General features: G+C 36.6%; 1 protein-coding gene across 2 annotated transcripts in view; it reads left to right on the top strand.

The window, feature by feature from the left end:
* Positions 1 to 8134: 8134 nt before the first annotated feature.
* The window catches only part of RFTN2 (raftlin family member 2), a 32999-nt gene continuing 22192 nt past the window's right edge, over positions 8135 to 18941 (top strand). The window contains exons 1-5 of one of the 2 annotated variants that reach the window (XM_065669987.1): positions 8135 to 8223; positions 8606 to 8811; positions 13670 to 13853; positions 15815 to 15926; positions 17419 to 17731. In XM_065669987.1, the coding sequence (XP_065526059.1) occupies positions 8673 to 8811; positions 13670 to 13853; positions 15815 to 15926; positions 17419 to 17731 (748 nt within the window). In that variant the 5' untranslated portion in view covers positions 8135 to 8223; positions 8606 to 8672. Of the gene's footprint in view, positions 8224 to 8405; positions 8812 to 13669; positions 13854 to 15814; positions 15927 to 17418; positions 17732 to 18941 lie in introns of those variants that run through there. The other variant, XM_065669984.1, reaches the window with a different exon arrangement.

Here is an 18941-nt window from a genome sequence, read left to right as displayed (position 1 = left end):
TGGAAGCTAGATACTTAAGAAGGCAACACACAGCATGATGCAGAGCTAGTAGATGATGGAAAGAAACTGAAATCCTGAGATTCAAGTGGCTTGAATATCCTGATAGCAACGTAGGAGTTACAGCTGGCTGCATTAGGAAACTGTCAAGAGCCAGAAAGGAGGTTAAAAAGGTGGATAAGGTTAGCAAAACAAAAAAACTAATGCTGAAAAGGCATGAGCTAGGAGGATGAGGTTAGAAACCAGGGCTAGTTAGTCTGTCATATGGCATAATAGGACTGGGAAGAAAGGACTCAGATTGGTTGAGAATAGAACAGATGGGAGTTCCACAAGTGGGATACAGAGCGGCTGAGATAGAAAGGGAGACTGTAAGAGAATTTGGTCATAAGAAATAAAAACAGAATACCATTCTAGAAGCTGTTCTTGCCAGCACCTAAAATGGTAACCCTGTTTTCTGAATCTTGCCATGTCTTCGTCAGCAACTAGTGGCATCCACTGACATACTACTTAATCACAGCCAGTTGCCTATCTGTTGGTTTACAAATAGGACAGCTATCAGTTATTCAGCTCAAGTCTTACAAGTCTGAGTTTTAGCTACTAAAAGAAAATACGTTAGCATTATTATAAATTCCCATAGTAATGCATTGCTCTGATTTACATTACAGGGAATGCAAAAGTAAAAAAAGTAAAAAAAAAAAAAAAAAAACCAAAAAAAACAAGCAAACATACAGTTGGTTAAATAGCATTGCACTGTAGCATATTATAAAAGTACATTTTCCCTATCCAATTAGAAAGAGGGTAGTGTTGGTTTAATAACTTGGCATACGTTTACTGAGGCTATATGATCAATGAACAGAACTTCATTATTTTTGTAAGTAAATTAATTCTTAACTCATTCTAAGATTCCATACTTGTAAATAAAGGAAGATACTTCTTACCACTGTTGACTTCACCTATGTGAATGGAAATCTGCTTTTCCTTTTTGAACTAAGTCTGTCTAGCTGACGCAATATCAAAGTGGACTGTAAGTTTTCCTTGCAGTATTATTAATGTAGTAAATAGGACACCCTTTGAAACAGAAGAAACAACACAGCATTTTTCCTTCTCTTTAGGAACTGAGGCTGCATTCTGTGAGAAGAAATTTTTCACATCGTTCATCTGAGTCTGAAACCTCAATGCACATGAAGTCCCCATTTCATCCTAGACGGGATTACAGAATGGAAGATAAAATTCTCATACCACCTTCTACAGACTGTAAACCAAATTTTACTTTCTTTTAGCTATCTACTACCTATCACATGGAGCAGATGTTCTTCCTAACTCCTGAAAATGCCAAAGTTAAATAGTACTCCTTTTTGTGAAGTGATCAAATATTGTAGTTTGGACAGGTAAAAACACATGAAACCATAATTTTTATCAGTAAAAATACTGTTACAGGACAAAATGGGGATTTCTGGTACACAGCCTACTGTATAAACTTTGGTTACTAACATAGACTGAAAATCAGCATATTTTTTTATTAAAAGGGAAAGTTAACATTTAATTTCTGGATTACATGAATTTTAAAGATACATTAGTTACAAAGTAAATGCCATTTTCACACATACTGACAGCATTTATGTGCTGCTGATTGAAGTCTGGTTATTTAAATCTGTGCATTTTATTTTAATTCCAAAAGAGTTTGCCCTTTTTCTTTTTTCTTTTTTTTTTTTTAACAATTGGTATTCTTCACTTTTTTAAGGTATATAACTTATGTATCATTTTAATACTTGAGAATAATAACTTTTTATAATAAATTTGGATGAGTACTTTATTCTCATATGAAGCTGACATGTTTTCTTGTGTATGATAAGCAATAAATTTGGTTTTATGGTATATTTTTAGATGTAGAAAAAGGCAAGATTTAACTTATTGCTATTACAACACCATTGAAAACTTCTCCTTGCTTCTTTGACTTTTTTCTGTTGTCTGTGCCCAACTTAGGTACTCCCTGGCAGTATCACAAGTTGAGATGAAATACTGGTTCCTCTTCAGCTGCAGGGAGATAGTTTTCTCTTTTTTGACTTGCTTCTCCTCTCACCACCCACTAGAACTGCATCTGTTTTATGAATGGCTGATTCCTCAAAGATTAAAATACCAGCCTCTAGTTAATAGAAGTGCAGACTATAGCTTATTGCTTCTGTAGCACTGAGGTCTTTCTGTAAATACCCTTCAGCTTTTCAGTTTTATCTGCTCTGTAGCAATTTGGGGGTTATCTTTGTGTGAGGCTTTTTTTTGCTTGGGCTTTTTTAATTATTCAGGGATCTTATAGAGTGGGCACTGCAGTCAGTGAATAATCTGTGTGTAATATGTAAATATATTTAAAGATTTATAGCAGTTAGTACCATTATTTCATATAGTGCAGGAAGAGAGGTGGATTCCAGTTCTGTTCTTATGCTGTTTGCAAATAGTTGTGGAAGGAGATGCCATGTACCATGACTTGATTTCAAGTTTCTTCAAGTGACTTTCTGCCTTTTGTTAGGTAGAAAAATCTGCACAAATACAACTTAATAGCTTCTATTTTAAAATACTTGTTACTATAGCAGCTGTGGGGGATTGTTTTACCAATTCATATAAAAAAAAAGATACACAATTTTTTTGGATACGTGGGGATTTCAGCCCATTCTTGAGAGGGGAAATACTCGTCTGTTATAAATTGTTGTGTTTCTGAGCCATTCTGTACAACTAAAAACATCTGTCCAGTTGTTCTTCCATTTGATACTCAGATTTTAGAATTCATCAATATAAATACACTATAGACATCTTGGCACATTGTGACAGTAATAGATTTCCATGGAGAAATTTTTATATAGTCAATTATTATATTTTTTTAATGAGGTGCTGTCTCTGAAGGTGCCAAAGAATGGTTCTTAGAGCCTTATTTATTGTATCATGAAACAAATGCGCATTGACCCAGACTTCATAATACTTAATCCCAAATCCTTGCAGGAAAGTCCTTTCAGCTGAGGAACTAGCTTGCAAGTGTACAAATATTGTGCAGTTACTTACATGTCATCAGATTGTGGCTCTAGTGCAGATACTCACAGAATGTAGTTTATTTCCATTAATTGCTGCAGATGTTAAATTGTTGATAATGAGTTGATCCCATGGCCCTTGTTTCAGAGAACATTTGCTTTGGTTTTACTTGCATATGCACTTGATCATTTGGGAAGGATATTCAGTGTTAGGCACATAACTATACCTGCAGCATTCTGCTGTGGGGCCTGTAACATCACTGTGGAGGTACTGTTGGATTTGTGTCACCAGGTCTTAACAATGCTTCATGTTGACTTGAGAAACCTACAAGACACCAAGATGATGCTCTGCATGGTGGCTTTCCTCCAGGAGCTGCAGGTCACTGTAGAAATACTGAGGGCTCTCTGTTGATATTGTAGCTTATTTTTCTTCAGAATGCTTGCCAAGAATGATGGCATAACATAAACCAATAGTAACTGAACCTGTAAGTTTCCAGCGGTTGCATTTTTCTGCAGAGAGAATTGAGGCACAATAACTGACTTCTGGAATTCCATTACAGGGACACACAAATGGTGTGACAGAACTACATCGTTTCCTCAGGTAGAGCCTCCAATTGCATTATCTTGATGTTCTAGCATTCATGACTTTTTAAATACTCTTTAACTACACAGTTTTATTCTACTGACACTGAAAATTTCCATAATATGGGAGATTCTCGTGCTCTTATACGCAGGTCATTTAGTTAACTGCAGCTGCTAAGTGCCTGGTCCCTCACTGATTTTGGGGGCTGGAGAAGGGTAACATTCTCCTGGGTCTTCTGCATTTTCCCATTGATAGTTACAAGGCTTTACATGTGCACATCAGATTAGAACTCTGCCCTATGGGCGTTCAGTAACTAACAGCAAATAACTATCTTTGTGCACTGCTTGTTACATTCATGTTAGCAAACTAGATCAGTTTTCTGTCTTTCACCCCTTAGAATTTAGAGACCTGGCTAGTACTGTTTTCTACAGAGCCAGTTGTTACAGTATTTCTAGTAACTGTTGTCTATTTCATGTTATGTTTATATGGCAAAATGCTAGTGCCAACATTGTCTATAAGATAACTCTGAATAAAAACCTGTAGGCAGAAAAGTTCCTGAAGTTACCTCTCTCCTGTATTTTGTTTGATCGAGGACTATTTTTCATGCATTAAGTAGAATTCTCTAGTTCACTAATATCTTTGGTTCCTGCTGCTTCTAGTCTAAGCATCAGAAGTGCATTCATCATCCTTGAAAATCTATTTACATTTTTAACTTTTAATTGGGAATCCTTTGTATTGTGAAATTAATTTTAAAAATAGCTGATACTAAGTAAATGGCTAAACTGCATTCTAGTAGTAACTGAGCAGAAAGTAGTAGAACACATGGCTCCCTTGAATTGTTTTTCTCTGTTTAACATAGTTCCAAAATGTAGGTTTGTAAATAGTTTTTTATAGCAAAAGTCACTGTAAAATAGGTTTGTAATGTTCGAAGTACTACAGTAGTTTTGATTCACCTGTATAAAAGTTTCTTCTGTTTCCTATTTAAATAAAAAACATATACATTTTAAATCAATATTTTAAGGATCAAAAATACAATGCTAGTGTCTTGATGCATGTCTGCAATCCTGTATGTAATCCTTGTACGCTGTTATGCAGAAAATCCAAATATAGAAAGCAGAACAGTAATACTTTTAACAATGTTTAATAATGTAGCCAAGATGTAGTGGGAAAATGTAGGTCTTATAAGGCCTTCTTAGACTTTTAGGTCACAAATAATTTAAAGTATTGAAACTCATTTTAAGGGCCCAATATCATATTGTACCTCTGTCAGTGGTGCTGTAGTCTACATAAGGTGTGTATTTTAAAAGGCAAACTGGATGCTGTCCATAATACTTGGCAGTTGTTTTTAATTGGATAAACTAGAACACGGAGTTTCATTTTCAAATGTGTGACTTTTAGTTGATCATATGGCCGGGTTATTTGACAGTATGTGGCGTATGCAGATGATCTAGGTACTGCCGCTTTGGTAAGTGAGATACTGTGGATATGCAACATAATAAATTTGTAGATCTCGTTTAAGAGAACTGTTAGTAATCTTAAATCTAAAGCTCTTTATGTTGACACGACTTGTAATACAGCAATAATAAACAAGTTTCTGAAGTTTAACTTCTGGTAAAGTTCTGGGTTGGTAACTAAGTTTTAATTCACATTGGTCAGTGTTTACTCTTTGGATTGTAACTTTTAAGTGTAGTATTGATGAGTATGGGTTTAGAAAAATACAGAAAAATGGCATTGAGCTTTTATCATTAAACTGTGCTTATGCATTCATGAAACTGTCGTCATCTCTATTAATTATTTTTAGATCACTAAGTTAAATGCTGTTACAGAAAAGTCAGCCTTTTCGGCTCAAGTCAACATGTTTAACAAGACTGGTCCTGGTACATTCACAAAATTATTCCTTTAAAGGAAAAAAAAACCACCTTTAAAGGCTACCAAGTAGCATTCAGAATGGAACACCACTGCTTTCTTAACATCTTCAAATTATGGACGAAACAGCTTTAATAGAATCATTCTACGCGAAGAACTAAATGTCAGTGTTTTGTTGAAGCAATAGTTCTTGAGGATGGGGATATGAAAAATATTTGACAATTGAATTGCAGAATTTTTTTGATGGGATTTTTTTATGTTATTATCCTGTCCCAAGCAAAAACTTTACATTTGCCTTGAGTCATAAAATAAAGGAAGTAAGCTTAAAAAGAAGTTCAGAGAAGAACTGTGAAGGTCAAAAGTGTTGTAATTTGAGATGATTAATATTTGGGGGGGGTGGGGGGGTGGGTTAATGCATTGGTTTTGAGTCCTGTAGCTGTTCACATAGCCACAGCTTCTGAAGAAATCTGAGTAATTTAACTTGGGTTTGTGATTTGTCCCCTTGTGTCTTACTGTGTCTATATTCTGTTTAAAAATATTGTCAGTGGTAAGTGGTCTACAGCCACTGATAATGGTGACTTTATGAATTTCCTTTTTAAGTGGTGCTCAGATGTGCTTTTTCTAAGCTGCAGACGTGGTTGTTTCCCACTTGGGGTGATAACCGTGTTTGGTCCAAACACTATTTTACGATTTGACTTTATTGATTGAGTCACATGCTCTTTCAGTGGGGGTTGCTGTGATTACCACTCCTTGGTGAGTCACAAGGTAGTTCTGGGGATTTGTTCTTCTGTGATACCAATTTTCAGAGCCTTTGCATTTTGGGTCGCTTAATCAGCTCTTGAATCCAGAAGCTGTAGGATCCTGTTCCTCTCTGGAGTCATTTGAGTGCTTTAATGCAGTTTTGAACTCCGGTGAGGGATGCTGCTAGTTCTTGGTTGGTATTGGGTTGGGTTTGGTTTTCTTAATTTTGACGCATGGGATTTTTGGTTTAATTGGTTCAGTCTGATGGCTTTTGAGTCACATCTGCAATGGTAGCTGTTGACTGACTTCCACTTGGAAGTTTGTACCTACTTAACTAATGAAGGACCCAAATGAAGGACCATTGCTTTTATTCGTAATAGTGTTTCTGTATAGGTGTCTGAAGAGCTCATTTTATACTATGAAAAATCCTGTCTTGGTGAGAGGGTTGAAATGTGGTTTAAACCTTATCATAAAGAGTTCAAAACACAATATTCTGGCCTCATTAAAAATGTAGCTATTTTTAGTTATATTAAAAAAAAACAGAAGAGAAACCAGCTGGCAACTGGGCTAGTGCTGCAAAAAGTTTTTACTTACAGCTGTCTCAATCGTGCCATGGCTCTTTATACAAGTGATTACAGTGGATCTTACAGACTATGGAATGGAGCAGTAGGATTCTCAAGGTTGAGTGGACAGTTTACATGTTTGTCTGCTATCGCAACAATTCATGGATGACCTTTACTAAAAAAAGTGTTTGGGAGCAATTTCTATGCAAGCAGACATGCGGGAAGCTGAAGAATTTTGCTTATTTGTGATGTTTTCCTAGATTTTAATCAAGAAGACATCACTGAGGGATTTCCTCTTGGTTTTCAGTGCTTGGGAGCTTCTTTCAGAGACTGAAGGCAGTAATTAGGGCTTCAGTCCTGGACTCTGCACTAAGTGATCTTAAAATTCTTCCAAACATAAGTAACTTTATAACATGGATTTCAAAGGGGTATAGCCTGCAGACTTACCCTTATTGGTAAGCTACTTAAGTAAAAGATAACTTTGCTTGCAGTATAACAGGAAGCAAACCACAAATGGTTAATGCCTCACTTGCAGTGAATGACTTAGAAGATCAGTATTTTTCAGTGAAAAAAAGTAAAAAGCTTGTAAAATTCAAATGTGCAGTTCCTTTCCTTCAAAATTGTGTTATGAATCTCTGGTTTTATGTAGACAACTTTTAATTTCTCTAGATCCAGTCTAAAAATATAAAGGTACAGTTTTCTAACTGCCTGTTCAAGTGATAGAAGGCCTTAGAAAATCAGTCACTGTTCCTCCTTAGAAAATCAGTCACTGTTCCTTCTTTCCCCATGTATTACCATGGGGTGCATCAGGTGTAATGCAGTTACAAGTGACTTGCAGTATTAAAGCTCTTCAAATCATACTAAATTTTAAGGACTTAAAGCAAAACACTTAGGAAAGAGTGTTGGAAGTCCCTGGCTGTACCAGCTGAGGTCAACCTGATAGAAAAGAAGAGGATTTTGGTTGTTCAATACCATGAAAAAAGGGGAACAAAATTTTGTAACTATATTCATATATAACTTTGAAGAAGTTGTGATTTGAAATGAGGAATATTGCACTGTCATTTTTCAGTGTTTATCAAAGCCAATCACTTAAGTTGATTTTAGCAGTGTACGTTCTGATTGTTTTTTCTTGACAAGAAAGTACTGCTTTTTTATTTTTATATTATTGCAATATATTACACTCTGCTCATGGTTTTGGTTTTGTTTTTTTCTTTTTCACTCTGGAGGAAAGTTCCTGTGGAAAGGAAATAGGAACCAAACTTTGAAATTTAAAATAAGGACTAAACTGCTTTTCATTTACTTTTCTGCCCTTTGAGATGCCAGAAGCAATTTCCTCTTGAAGCTGACTTCCTTTCTGGAAATGATTTTCGTCTCCAACCATGTTGAGGCTCTTTTCTCATTCTTTCATTCTGACTAACTTGCTTTATTTCCCTCTGACTGCAGTTGAGAACTTCTGGAGGTAAGTAGTTACAGACAAGCTTCTAACTTTCTTTTTTAGTTCTTCTACTCCCTTCTCTCCCCCCCCTCAGCCAGCCTAGAAGGACAAACAAAGCACTATTGGTGTCCTCTGTAAGAGAGCCCTGATAGGGGGCTGGCTGTAAATTGACGTGGCATGGAAAATCTCTGCTAGTTTGTAGCAGCTCTTACACTGCCGCGAAATCAAGCCTACTGTTGCCAAGTTTGTAGCTTAAAATCCTCACGGGCTTGCTGTTTCTATATAAAAAAATGAATGGAAAGTACCTTGGCTTTTTGATTTGGGAACTGGACTTTGTCTGGATTTACAGCTAATAGAAAACAAAATCAAAGGGAATTACTTGGACACTTTTTCTTTTCCCCTGTAGTGAGAGCGACAGATCTTGCTGCTCCCTCCTGCCTTTTCCTGCAATTTAATCACTTGCAGATCTTGCCATGGGGTGCGGACTGAGAAAGCTGGAAGACCCAGATGATAGCAGCCCTGGAAAAATCTTTTCTACATTGAAGAGACCACAAGTTGAAACAAAGACGGATTCTGCTTATGAATATGTATTGCTGGATTTTACTTTAGAAGGTATCTTTTTATGTTATATATTTACTATTCAGAGAAATCAAGGAATGAGATTTAACTGTGTTCTGTCTTGTTTAACTTACAGTAAATCTTAGATACACTTTGGCTAGCTTTGATAAAAGTAAGACTTTTATTTTGAAACACAAATCATGACGAAGGTCCTCACTTATATAAAATTACAGTGGAAACTGCTGAAGTATTTTTAACAACCAAGCCCTCCAAATTACACAGCTGTCCTTGTCAAGGAAGCTGGCTAAAAAACTGTTAAGAGTTTTTCGTAGTTTCCTGTGAGTCAGATGCTGCCATTCTTACTCACTGAATAATGGTTGTGTTGCATTCAGTGTGATGGTTCAGAAAGCACTGTGCTGAGCCTTAAGTGAGTAACAGTTTGTAAAAATGGACTCAACTTCCAAAAACAGGCTGTCATTGTCCTTGCTACTTTACACAGAAGTAAGTCTGTTTCTTATGCGTATACCAGGAGTAGCCTCCCCTCTTATGCCCACCACAGCATCTCAGCAGGTATTTTAGTTAAGAGCCTTACAGGTTCATCTTACTGTTGTTTTCTGACTGCTTTATGTGTAGCTGCTGAATAGTCTTTTGAGATTGTGACCGAAATAAACCAAAATTTGTATGCGTAGCTAGAGGCAGACAGTGCTCTGTGGGATACTTCCTTCCCGAGGGTGTCCTGTCTCTAACAGAGCAACTCCCTGTTCCACCAACTTGAAAATATAAACAAGCCCAGATGGCTGCCCTCTGAGAACAGACAGCTCAGTTTTGCAGTCACTTTGTAGTAACTTGCCTTTTATAACAACCCAGTCTATTGGAAATGCTTAATAATAAGGGTTTGAAGTAAATGCAATTGCTAGAAAGGCTGAATAAAGGGAGAAAAGTGTAAGTGCATGTTGTGTTACATTTTAGGAACTTGTTTGTAAACAAAACTTAGCCTCTGGTTAGTTTTAACTAAAGGTCTATAGTAACAGGTTTGTTCATATCAGTCTATTCATGTATCAATCTGTATCAAAAACCTGCAAGGTACTTACAGAAGCCACATTCTATTATAAAGTTGTAATACTTGACATCCAACTGTATTTGTTTTTCTGTTTCTTTCCACAAACAGTTTCTCATTGGCTTGTTCTTTTTAAAGAATCAAAACATTGACTGTAGTAGTGGTAATGTACTGGAAATAAAGCTAGGCTGCCAAGTGCATACATAGATTACCTACTGATAACAGAAGGGATATTGAAGCAAGTTTTTTTGAGACTTAAGATCATTCATTGTTCTGGATAGTTTTGCTGTGCTTTAAAGTAACAAGTTTCTGAAAGTGTTCTGTAAAACCTTTGTTGTAAAGGTGGTTGTGACTTTAAAGAAAAAGCACATCAAACAGGTGCAGATAAAGGTGCATCTATTTTAATAACCTCTCAGTACAGCAGTGAAAGCTTGGTTTCTCTTGTACAGTCTGATATTCAAAAGTGCTTAGCTTCATTGACTTACTGTGGAGTTTTAAATGCTAAATAAGTGAGATCCATTTCAGATAGCTGCCTAACTTTTTAGACTTCTAACTGTAAGCAAGTTGATTTTAAACTGTTCTATTGAATGGTTCTAGCTGTGTGTCTATTTGGCCTTAAAATAGTTTTTGTTTGGGGTCTTTACTTTTTAGAGCCAGGATAAGGAATACAGAAAAAAGCAGTGTTTACTGTCTTGGAGGCATTTCTGAGTTTTGTTTGCTTATGAAATACAGGGATTGGCTAAAGTACTATGGGGAATATGTTGGGCTTCCTCCCCGCCCCCATTCCCCTTCAGTTCGCTCACATACTTGCTGCTACTTGAATATCCTTTAGCTAAATGAAACCTAAGTGTGAGCCTTTTAGCACTCTAGCCCAAAGTTTTCACTCCACTGTCAAGATGTGTATTGTCTTCATGGCTCTCTGCTGATGTCCAGAGCAGTATCTTCCCCAACATCTGAGATTGCCGTTTGCCTGAGTGACTTATTGCCACCACTGTGTCTTGCGCCAAGTAAAACTGAAAATCTGTGCTAAGTATCCTTTGTAAGATACTACAGTAAGCTATGTCCTGCATTAAGATAAAAGTATAGCAAGCATAAATGTGTTACTTCAATTTAATATTCCTTATTCTCTGCTTCATCATATGAAGTTGAAGAGAGCCTGCTGGGGAGACTTTCATGAGTCCCTGATCTTCTCCCAGGCCATGATGCAGACTAGGTCAACCATGCTATGGTCTAAATCCGCTGGCTGGAGTCCCTGTGCATCTTAACTGGTTACCAGCAGTGTACAGTACTTTGGCTTCTTTCTTCCTGGTCCCCAGAATACTCCCATTCCTACTGTAAAAATCAGCTTTAAGTTCTGTGGAGGTTGTTCTGCATCAGGAGAATCCCTAATGAGAAAATTACGGCCATTCTTTTATTTTGGTGGGATTTAATAGTACAAAGGCAAAGGAGCAGTGGACTCTGAAGTGTAATTTTAAATGCCTGTCAAGGACTGTAAATTCTGCAGTCTCAATCATGAGGCATATCTTGGTTATGAAAACAGCTGTTATTTTTGCGGTCAGTTTAACCATAAAGTAGAGATAGTTCCAGTGTATCTACTCAGGCAGATGTTTATGCTTATTCACAGCCCTCCTCTTAGGGAAAAGAGGGAATATTGATGAAGCCCACTAAGATGACATGCTGTGAAGTTCTTGTCACTCTGAATAGCATTTTGAATATGTATGAAGTAGCTGTTTTGTCATCATCTTCAATGTCATGCATCTGAAGTTTACTATACGGCTAGCGATTTAGCTGCGGTTTTGTTACTAGTGAAAGTATTTTGGCTACCTGTTGACATCACATTAGGAAGGAAATTTTCTTAATGAAAAATGGTTAAGACGTTTGCAAAATGAGTGATGATCGCATATTCCTGCTTTTCTGGCTTGTGGGCTGTAAAGCAGTTATTTCTACATTACATTCTTAATGTCTTCTAGACTTACTGTGAGTAGAATCATGGGATAGAGGCATTCCAAAGGGCAAAATATCATCCATCTATGAAAGGCAAGCTGTGATATACTGTCTGCTTAAAAAAATGAAAGGCAAGGTAGCACAAGAAAGTGGAACTGCCTGTTCCTTATGACTAAAAATGGCAGAGTTTACATTAAGAGGTTGACTTTGCTAGTTATCAGCAATAAATCATCAATATATATATACTAGTGATACTCTTTGGTAGTGCATTTCTTGTGGTATGCATGATTCTGGTTCCTCTTGATAGTTTTTCTAAGCTGTTAGTGCTCTTACAGTGACAAGCAAAGTAGGCCTCCCTTCCTTTTTCCCTTTAGTAAAAGTTGGTATTTAAAACTACTTGAGTGTTGTAAAACATTAGTTTCTGATGGGATTTTTGGTTGTTGTTTTGTGTTTCTGTTTTTTAAAGCCCTCTATAATGTATCTATACCAGTATTATCCCCATTTTGTAGTGGGAAAGCAGTGTAGAAATTGATGTTTTACAGAACACATCACTCGTGAGCCAACAGAATTCTTCTTCACTTTATTAGAATGAAAGATTTAAGCAAACTAAATGTTCATACATCTGATTTGTGATACTTTAAACCAGTAGGATAGGCAGACTTTATGACTTTGATAAAGTCCTTCAATTCCGTGCTGTTGCCCGCCTGCAGTATAGGGCAGGTAGATAAGAGGATGTAAGAACATGAAGTTAACTCTTGACAAATAAATTTACATATTGGTGAATGAGATTTATGTCATTGCATTTATCTCTTTTATATAAATATTACAGAATAAAAGGTGAATTAGTGTATATAATTGTTTTCAGCTTATAGTCTGGTTTGAAAGGGGATGTTTAGAGCAGCATGTTCAAATGTTTGTATCTCAGAACAAGTGTTGTGAGGTCACTTAATTCCAGTTAGAGCATCCTTTAATACAGTTGGACACTGGTCTTAATGAACTGAAAGTATTGCAAAGAAAGGGAGGGACCCATTAGAACACAAAAATTACATCGCTTGCTGCAAGCGTCACTGATAAAGACCATCAGATTCCAACCCAAGCTGTCATAAGAGTTTGTATCTGCAAATGATGAAGATTTTGATGATGACAAATATATGCTGGCATAAGTACTCTTCAGTTACAGTCTGTGCATAAGTATTGATTTCCTGCTTTCTGGGAGCATCTACAGTTCAGTTGGAGTTGAGGGGAACAGGAAATACTGACCTGCCACAGACTGACTGTGGCAGAATGTATCATCTATAACCAGTGTGGAATCTTTCTTTTCTCTATGTGAAAGCTGTGGATCATTCTCCAGAAAGTTTTCCCTTTATTTATGTAGTCTCCCTCAGTAGCCATGTAGTGCCTAGCTCTTACCTGTTGATTGGAAATGCTTGCACACACTCCAAGAGACCCTCTTAGAAATTATTGACACTGCATAGCTTACTTAAGTGACATGCACTTAGGTCTGCTGGAAAAGGGAGTTGGGACCGTGTACATGAATTTGCCTCACAACTAGGGTTGAAGGTTATCGCTTCAGAATGTTTGAGGCTTTGGCTAGGCAAAATAGTTGATTTAAGTTCAGGCCTATTGCGTGTTTAGATATTGATGTAGCTCTTGAATTAGCTTGGCAAAGTTAGATCCAACAGAAAGCATTGCCAAATAGATTAAAAATAGAGTAACTAGTAAAAAACATGTACTTCAACTAGTTGTATACTGTTGCATCAGTTGTGAGTTTGCTTTTCCTTGTATAAATGTGTAGCTTCTTAGTAAAGCCTTGGGATAGGTTTTGTGTGGTTTACATAAAAGGAGCTTGCCCTAAAAGTATATAGGCATACACAGAATCACGTGCTTCTCTTCTGCTTTCAATGCTTTTAGCTTCCTCAAATCCGGAAGTCATCAAGATCAGTTCTGTGTTGGATATAGCACCTAAGGTGGAAGAATATTACAGCAAAGGATATGTTGTAGGAGCTGTTCATCCTATTATGCTGCCAATTGGATGTAGAAGGAGTTTCCCTGCAAGTCACATGTATCGAGTGGTACTTTCACGATTAAAATTAAGGTAACAGCAAAATAAGTTGAATACTTTGATCCATTACTGAAGTCGTATGTAAGTGGGTTGCTCAACATATGCATAGTTTATTATCAACTTAAAATGAGCACCTCAGAGAATTAAATTAGTAATGTTTGTTAATTAACATGACGCACACAATAGGCTAATGTTTACTTTGCCTCTGAATATGTCCATACAAAATCCAAAGTTGCATATCATCAGTTGTGGGAAGATAAATTGTTAGTTTACCCTTTACTTTTACATCTTTGTAGTAAAGTATCATCTGTCTTAAAACTTGCAACATATACAAGATTACACGAAACACTAAGGGAGTAATAAGCTGCTTTAAATTCTCTCATGTCTATTTTTTGTTCTTAAATTTCAAAACTTTCATGTTTTCACTCTTCCCATAAGAGCATTATTTAGGGAAAATGACCTATAAAGTGTGAATTAGTTTGTCAGAGTTTATTTTTTCATCTTAATAAGAAGGAAATCTTCATTCTGTGATTGAAGCTCATAGAAAAGCTTGGTTTTGTCACTGAGGGAGAGTCAACAGTTTGTGTTTTTGTTTAAGCTCCATAGTCTTGTTTATTATACCTGTGTTCACTGCATTGTAATCACCATGTGGTCATAGAGAAAATGTATGAAGAAACTGTGCTATTAGTTCCTTTGAATGCAAAGAAGATAACCTTTTTATCTTATTTTGAATAACTGGAAAAGTGTTACTTCATTTAAGAGCTGTCATGTTTCTGCCTTTGATCCTGAGTCGTGGTGCAAGGCACAAAGGTTCTTTCATTTTTTCTTGGAAGACTGGAAGGGTATGAGTTGGAAGGTGCCCCTTGCCAATCCAGTAATTCTTCTGGAAAACATGGTTCATTTGAGGGCGCTTCTCAAACACTTTGCTTAAACAAGCCTAGTTTGTGGCATTTGCTGCTCATACAACTCTCCTTTATAAATCCATCTGCAAACGAGGTGAAGGTTGTCCATGTGGGCAAATGCTTGAGTAAGAAAAGCAGAATATTTACTGTCTGGAGCTGAGGCTTCTAAGAGCCAACACTGACAGCGAACAACTCTCACGACTTGCCCTGTCCGTATAGATGTGGCATCCTTATGAACTTGTGGTTTGAACCATTAGGTGCTTGAATAGGTGGCAGACAAGACCCTGCAGCCTACATGTGAAACTGCTGGGTGTAGTTTCCCAATTTCCTATGCAGGTATGTCATATGTACAGGTGGGGGTCTCTCATTGATGTTTCATTTTAAAGCAAAAAACTGTGTGAAGGAAACATCAAATAAAATCCCATTATATTATTGAAATACACCAACTACTGTTATTTTAGTAGTAACCTAACTGGCTTTAGATACAATATGATGAATACTGTTCTTTAAATGAAAGTTAAAGCTTGTCAGATTCTCATATCTGAGTGATTTAAGCATTACCTAACCCGAAGTAATTGTTACTGCATTGTATTGCTAGTGTTTGCCTACGCTTTCATACAGTAGCTGCAACTCTACTTACAAAAAAATCAAGTAGCATGTTGACAGTGTAAAAGATCCATTTCTGTTCATACTGTGTTTTCTATGAAACTGAACCTGTTTTGTGCTTGCTACATTTATAGCTTAAATTTGTATTTTTTTGCATTATCAGAGATTTGGGGGTTTATTTATTACAAAAGCAGGGCTGTTTGTCAGTAAGGCTCAGTTTCCAAAAGATGTCTATTAACAGTGTTCAGCTGAAATTCTTGTTAAATATTACTGTTCTTACCCTGACATTGTAATAGATAATACCTACCACTTTCTGTAAGAAACAGAACAAAACACCAAACCCCACTGAGCTGTACATAAAAGTATGAAGAAGCATTGCCAGGGTTTCATTCGTAACTATTCCAAAAGAGAAGAATTCTATATGCAAGCATTTGCCAAAGTTAGCAGCAAACTACTGACAAAGACTGCTTTCTTTCTGTGTCCTAGCCAGAAGCATGCAGCACCCAGAGGACAAAGGCACCCCAGGCTGGTGATTGAAGAATGTCCTTTAATGTATGAAACACTGACAAATGAGGTAGTGAAAGAACTGTTAGAAAAGGTAATGGAGGGGTTTCTTCAAACTTCTCTTCAGATTTTTTATTTCTACCATATATGTACATTCTATTGAGTGGTTGATGGATTTTTAGTTTTGAGTTTTAACCTTGGGTTATTTCATAAAAGCTAAAAAGTGGTTTTTTTTGAAGTGCAGGGAGTTATTGTTTCTTCACTAGTTGTTTTTTCTAATTTAGGACTTGGTACTAAGCCCTGTAAAGCTTGGGGAAACTGGCAGCTTACACCACTGAAAGCAGAATGAGGCCCAGACTCAGTCAGTCTTTATAAAATGCTTGTATGATAGCTTTTTCTGGAATTAAGGAAAAATATCTGAAGTTTTATGTTGCTTGGTTAAGTTGGGTATTCCTAATGAACGTGAATATGTTCAATTTTTAAGCAGGATTCTGTAACAAATATAAAATACACAGTAACTGTATTAATATTAATTTGGCATAGCTTTTAAAAATATTGTGTAATTAAAGAAAACTGAACTTCCAGTGGCTAGTTCTTTTTGTGTTTAACTTCCTCTGCAGAACTGAAGACTTGCTGAAACAGGAAGCTGTTGTTATTACAAGAGCTACAGTGATATCTTTTACATTAGTTGCCAAGGAAAGTAGTAGAGGAAAAAGCCTACTGGGGATCTTTAATGACCTTTGAAATTATCGCAGAGTTGTTTAAAATTTCTAAATCCAGTATTTCCCAAGTGATTTCTCCTTTCTGGGCTGGGGTTTTTGTATTTTCCTGGAAGGACTTCATTGCACAGGGGAGTTTGTGGCATAAGATGGCAGTGGGATCAGCTTCCTAAATGGCAGCACTCCTTATCCCAGGGAAAAAAAAAAAGCAAACCAAAACTCTACCTCCAGGAACAGACACATCTCATAGGTGATTCATATTCTACAGCTGTGTTTTGAGACTTCAGTGCAGAGAAAAAGACCCACCACTGGCTGAAAGCAGAGTAAAGAGGGTTTTACTTTGCTTCTAGCTCCCTCCTTCCTCTCTTTCTTTGCTGTTCTCAGTAATAGTCAAGCTGAATAGCCTCTCGGGGAACCTGAGGATAATGAATCATGAGGCATGACAGACATATTTCTATAGTATTAGTGGTCAGTAATTTTAGAATTACTTCTATCACATGTTTAGAAAAACAGTACTATCTTATTGCACCATGGTACTGCTTATCACTGTGACATAGCAAGTAAAATACTTTGGATTTGTTTAAAACGAAGTACTTAGTACACAGAAGTCAGTACCAGCTTTGGCCATCTCTCTTGGCCTGAGTCCAGAGACATGCTGGAAGACTTCCATTTACTTTGAAACATGGGTAGTGTGCAAAGACAAGCCACCCTACTATACTATAGTGTAATGTCTTTATGTCCCTGAAAATCAGCAGTAGTTAAACAGAACACATATATAGAAGTTTGGTGGTGATTAGGTTTTTTTGTTTGGGTTTTTTTTTTTTTTTTGAGTTACATGCAATTCTAAAATCACTGTTGTAAATGCAGGTCAACGAAGCTGCTAAAAGAGGAAAGAAGTTTGTGGGATTTGTAACGCAACATTTTCCTCAACCTAAAGCCTGTAATGGAACAAGCACAGATTTAAGTGCAGAACTGGAATCAACGCTAGGCAGAAGAAATAGGGAACACAGAAGAAAAAATTCTGATGAAAACTATAAAAGCTGGAATGAAGGGACATTGAGTGGTCACTCATCTGAGAGCGGAATAGAGGAGGAAGTGCAAGGAGAAACCAGTCTGTTACAGGATGCAGATTTCCAGTTTGGAAGAGAAGTCAGCCCTGTTAAACCACGGAAAGGAGACGGTAATAAATGCTGCTTGTTTACTGCAGAAACAAGGTGGTTTATTGTTTTAAAAAGGTGTTGGGGAAAAAACAACAGCATGTTCTACTGTATCAAGTACTTATTTTCAAAGACACGTCTTGTTAAATCCATATGTATTTCTAAATAAGCTGCCAGCTGAAGAAACAGAAGTAGAATTTACCTTTTCTATGTGTGTGTGGACTGTGGTAATGTATTAAAATATTTCACTTTTCATATAGAATATTATAAATTCTAGTTTGTAGTTTAAAGAAAAAGGAAAACCCCAAACCAACATAAATTGCCCGCAGTGTAATTCTGATTTTAAAAATGATGCAAACATAGCTTTTTTTGCTTCATATGTGTATAACTAATATGTGGCAGTAAAAACTTTTAGGATCAAGTTTTAAATCCTTTTCCTAAATGCTTATAGTTTTCACTTAAATAATAAACATGTAATAGATTGCCAGGAATGTGTTATGATTATTCCAGTTCTGCCTGTTTGAAACTGACAACAAAGAGAGCCCCTTCCAGCTAGAGCTGTAATTTTACGTGCTTCTAGCCACCTCACATAATGTACATAAACAAATCCGTTCATAATGGATTCTTTCTGGTTAACATGCCTTCAAGGAGCGTCCTGAAAGAGATCACTTAAAATAATGCGTTGACCATGAAATCAAACAGAATAATTGTTACAAAATGAATTTGCGCCAGAGAAAAATAAGCATTGAAAAGGAAGTAGTATAGGAAGGAAAAGTATCATTGGAAAATACTGGTGCTGTGGTAGAAAACTTAATTGTAGAAGATACTTTGCCTATGTCTGTGTGAGAGTGCCTAAAACAGTGACTTCTGATACTGAAGCACTGAAAGGCCTTCTGGCTTTCTAGGAGGGGAAAGGTAAAAAGAAAGAAATAAAGCATGAGAACTAATGCAATATAGTATTGTGTAGAACGTGGGCAGCATGAAACTTTCATGTCAGATTGCATTTTGACATAACAGGTTCTTCCTTGATGGGCCAGACATGTTTTAATTGCTCTCAAAAGCAACCTTTTCACTTTCCTGTTAAGAGCTAAGCACTTTCTCCAGTTTGTAAGCTGTCGGGATGATGATGACTCCAAGCACTGAGAAAATCAGTGTTCTTCTTATTCCTTAACAATTTTATTAAAGAAGTTTTGGTACAACTCAGTCTTTATATAGCACAATCTGTTAAAGCTT

The sequence above is a fragment of the Lathamus discolor genome, chromosome 3 (assembly GCF_037157495.1).
Source record: "Lathamus discolor isolate bLatDis1 chromosome 3, bLatDis1.hap1, whole genome shotgun sequence".
In the NCBI taxonomy this organism is placed as follows: Eukaryota; Metazoa; Chordata; class Aves; order Psittaciformes; family Psittacidae; genus Lathamus; species Lathamus discolor.
Note: the sequence above shows the minus strand (reverse complement) of the source record. Positions and strands in the feature narration are given on the sequence as shown.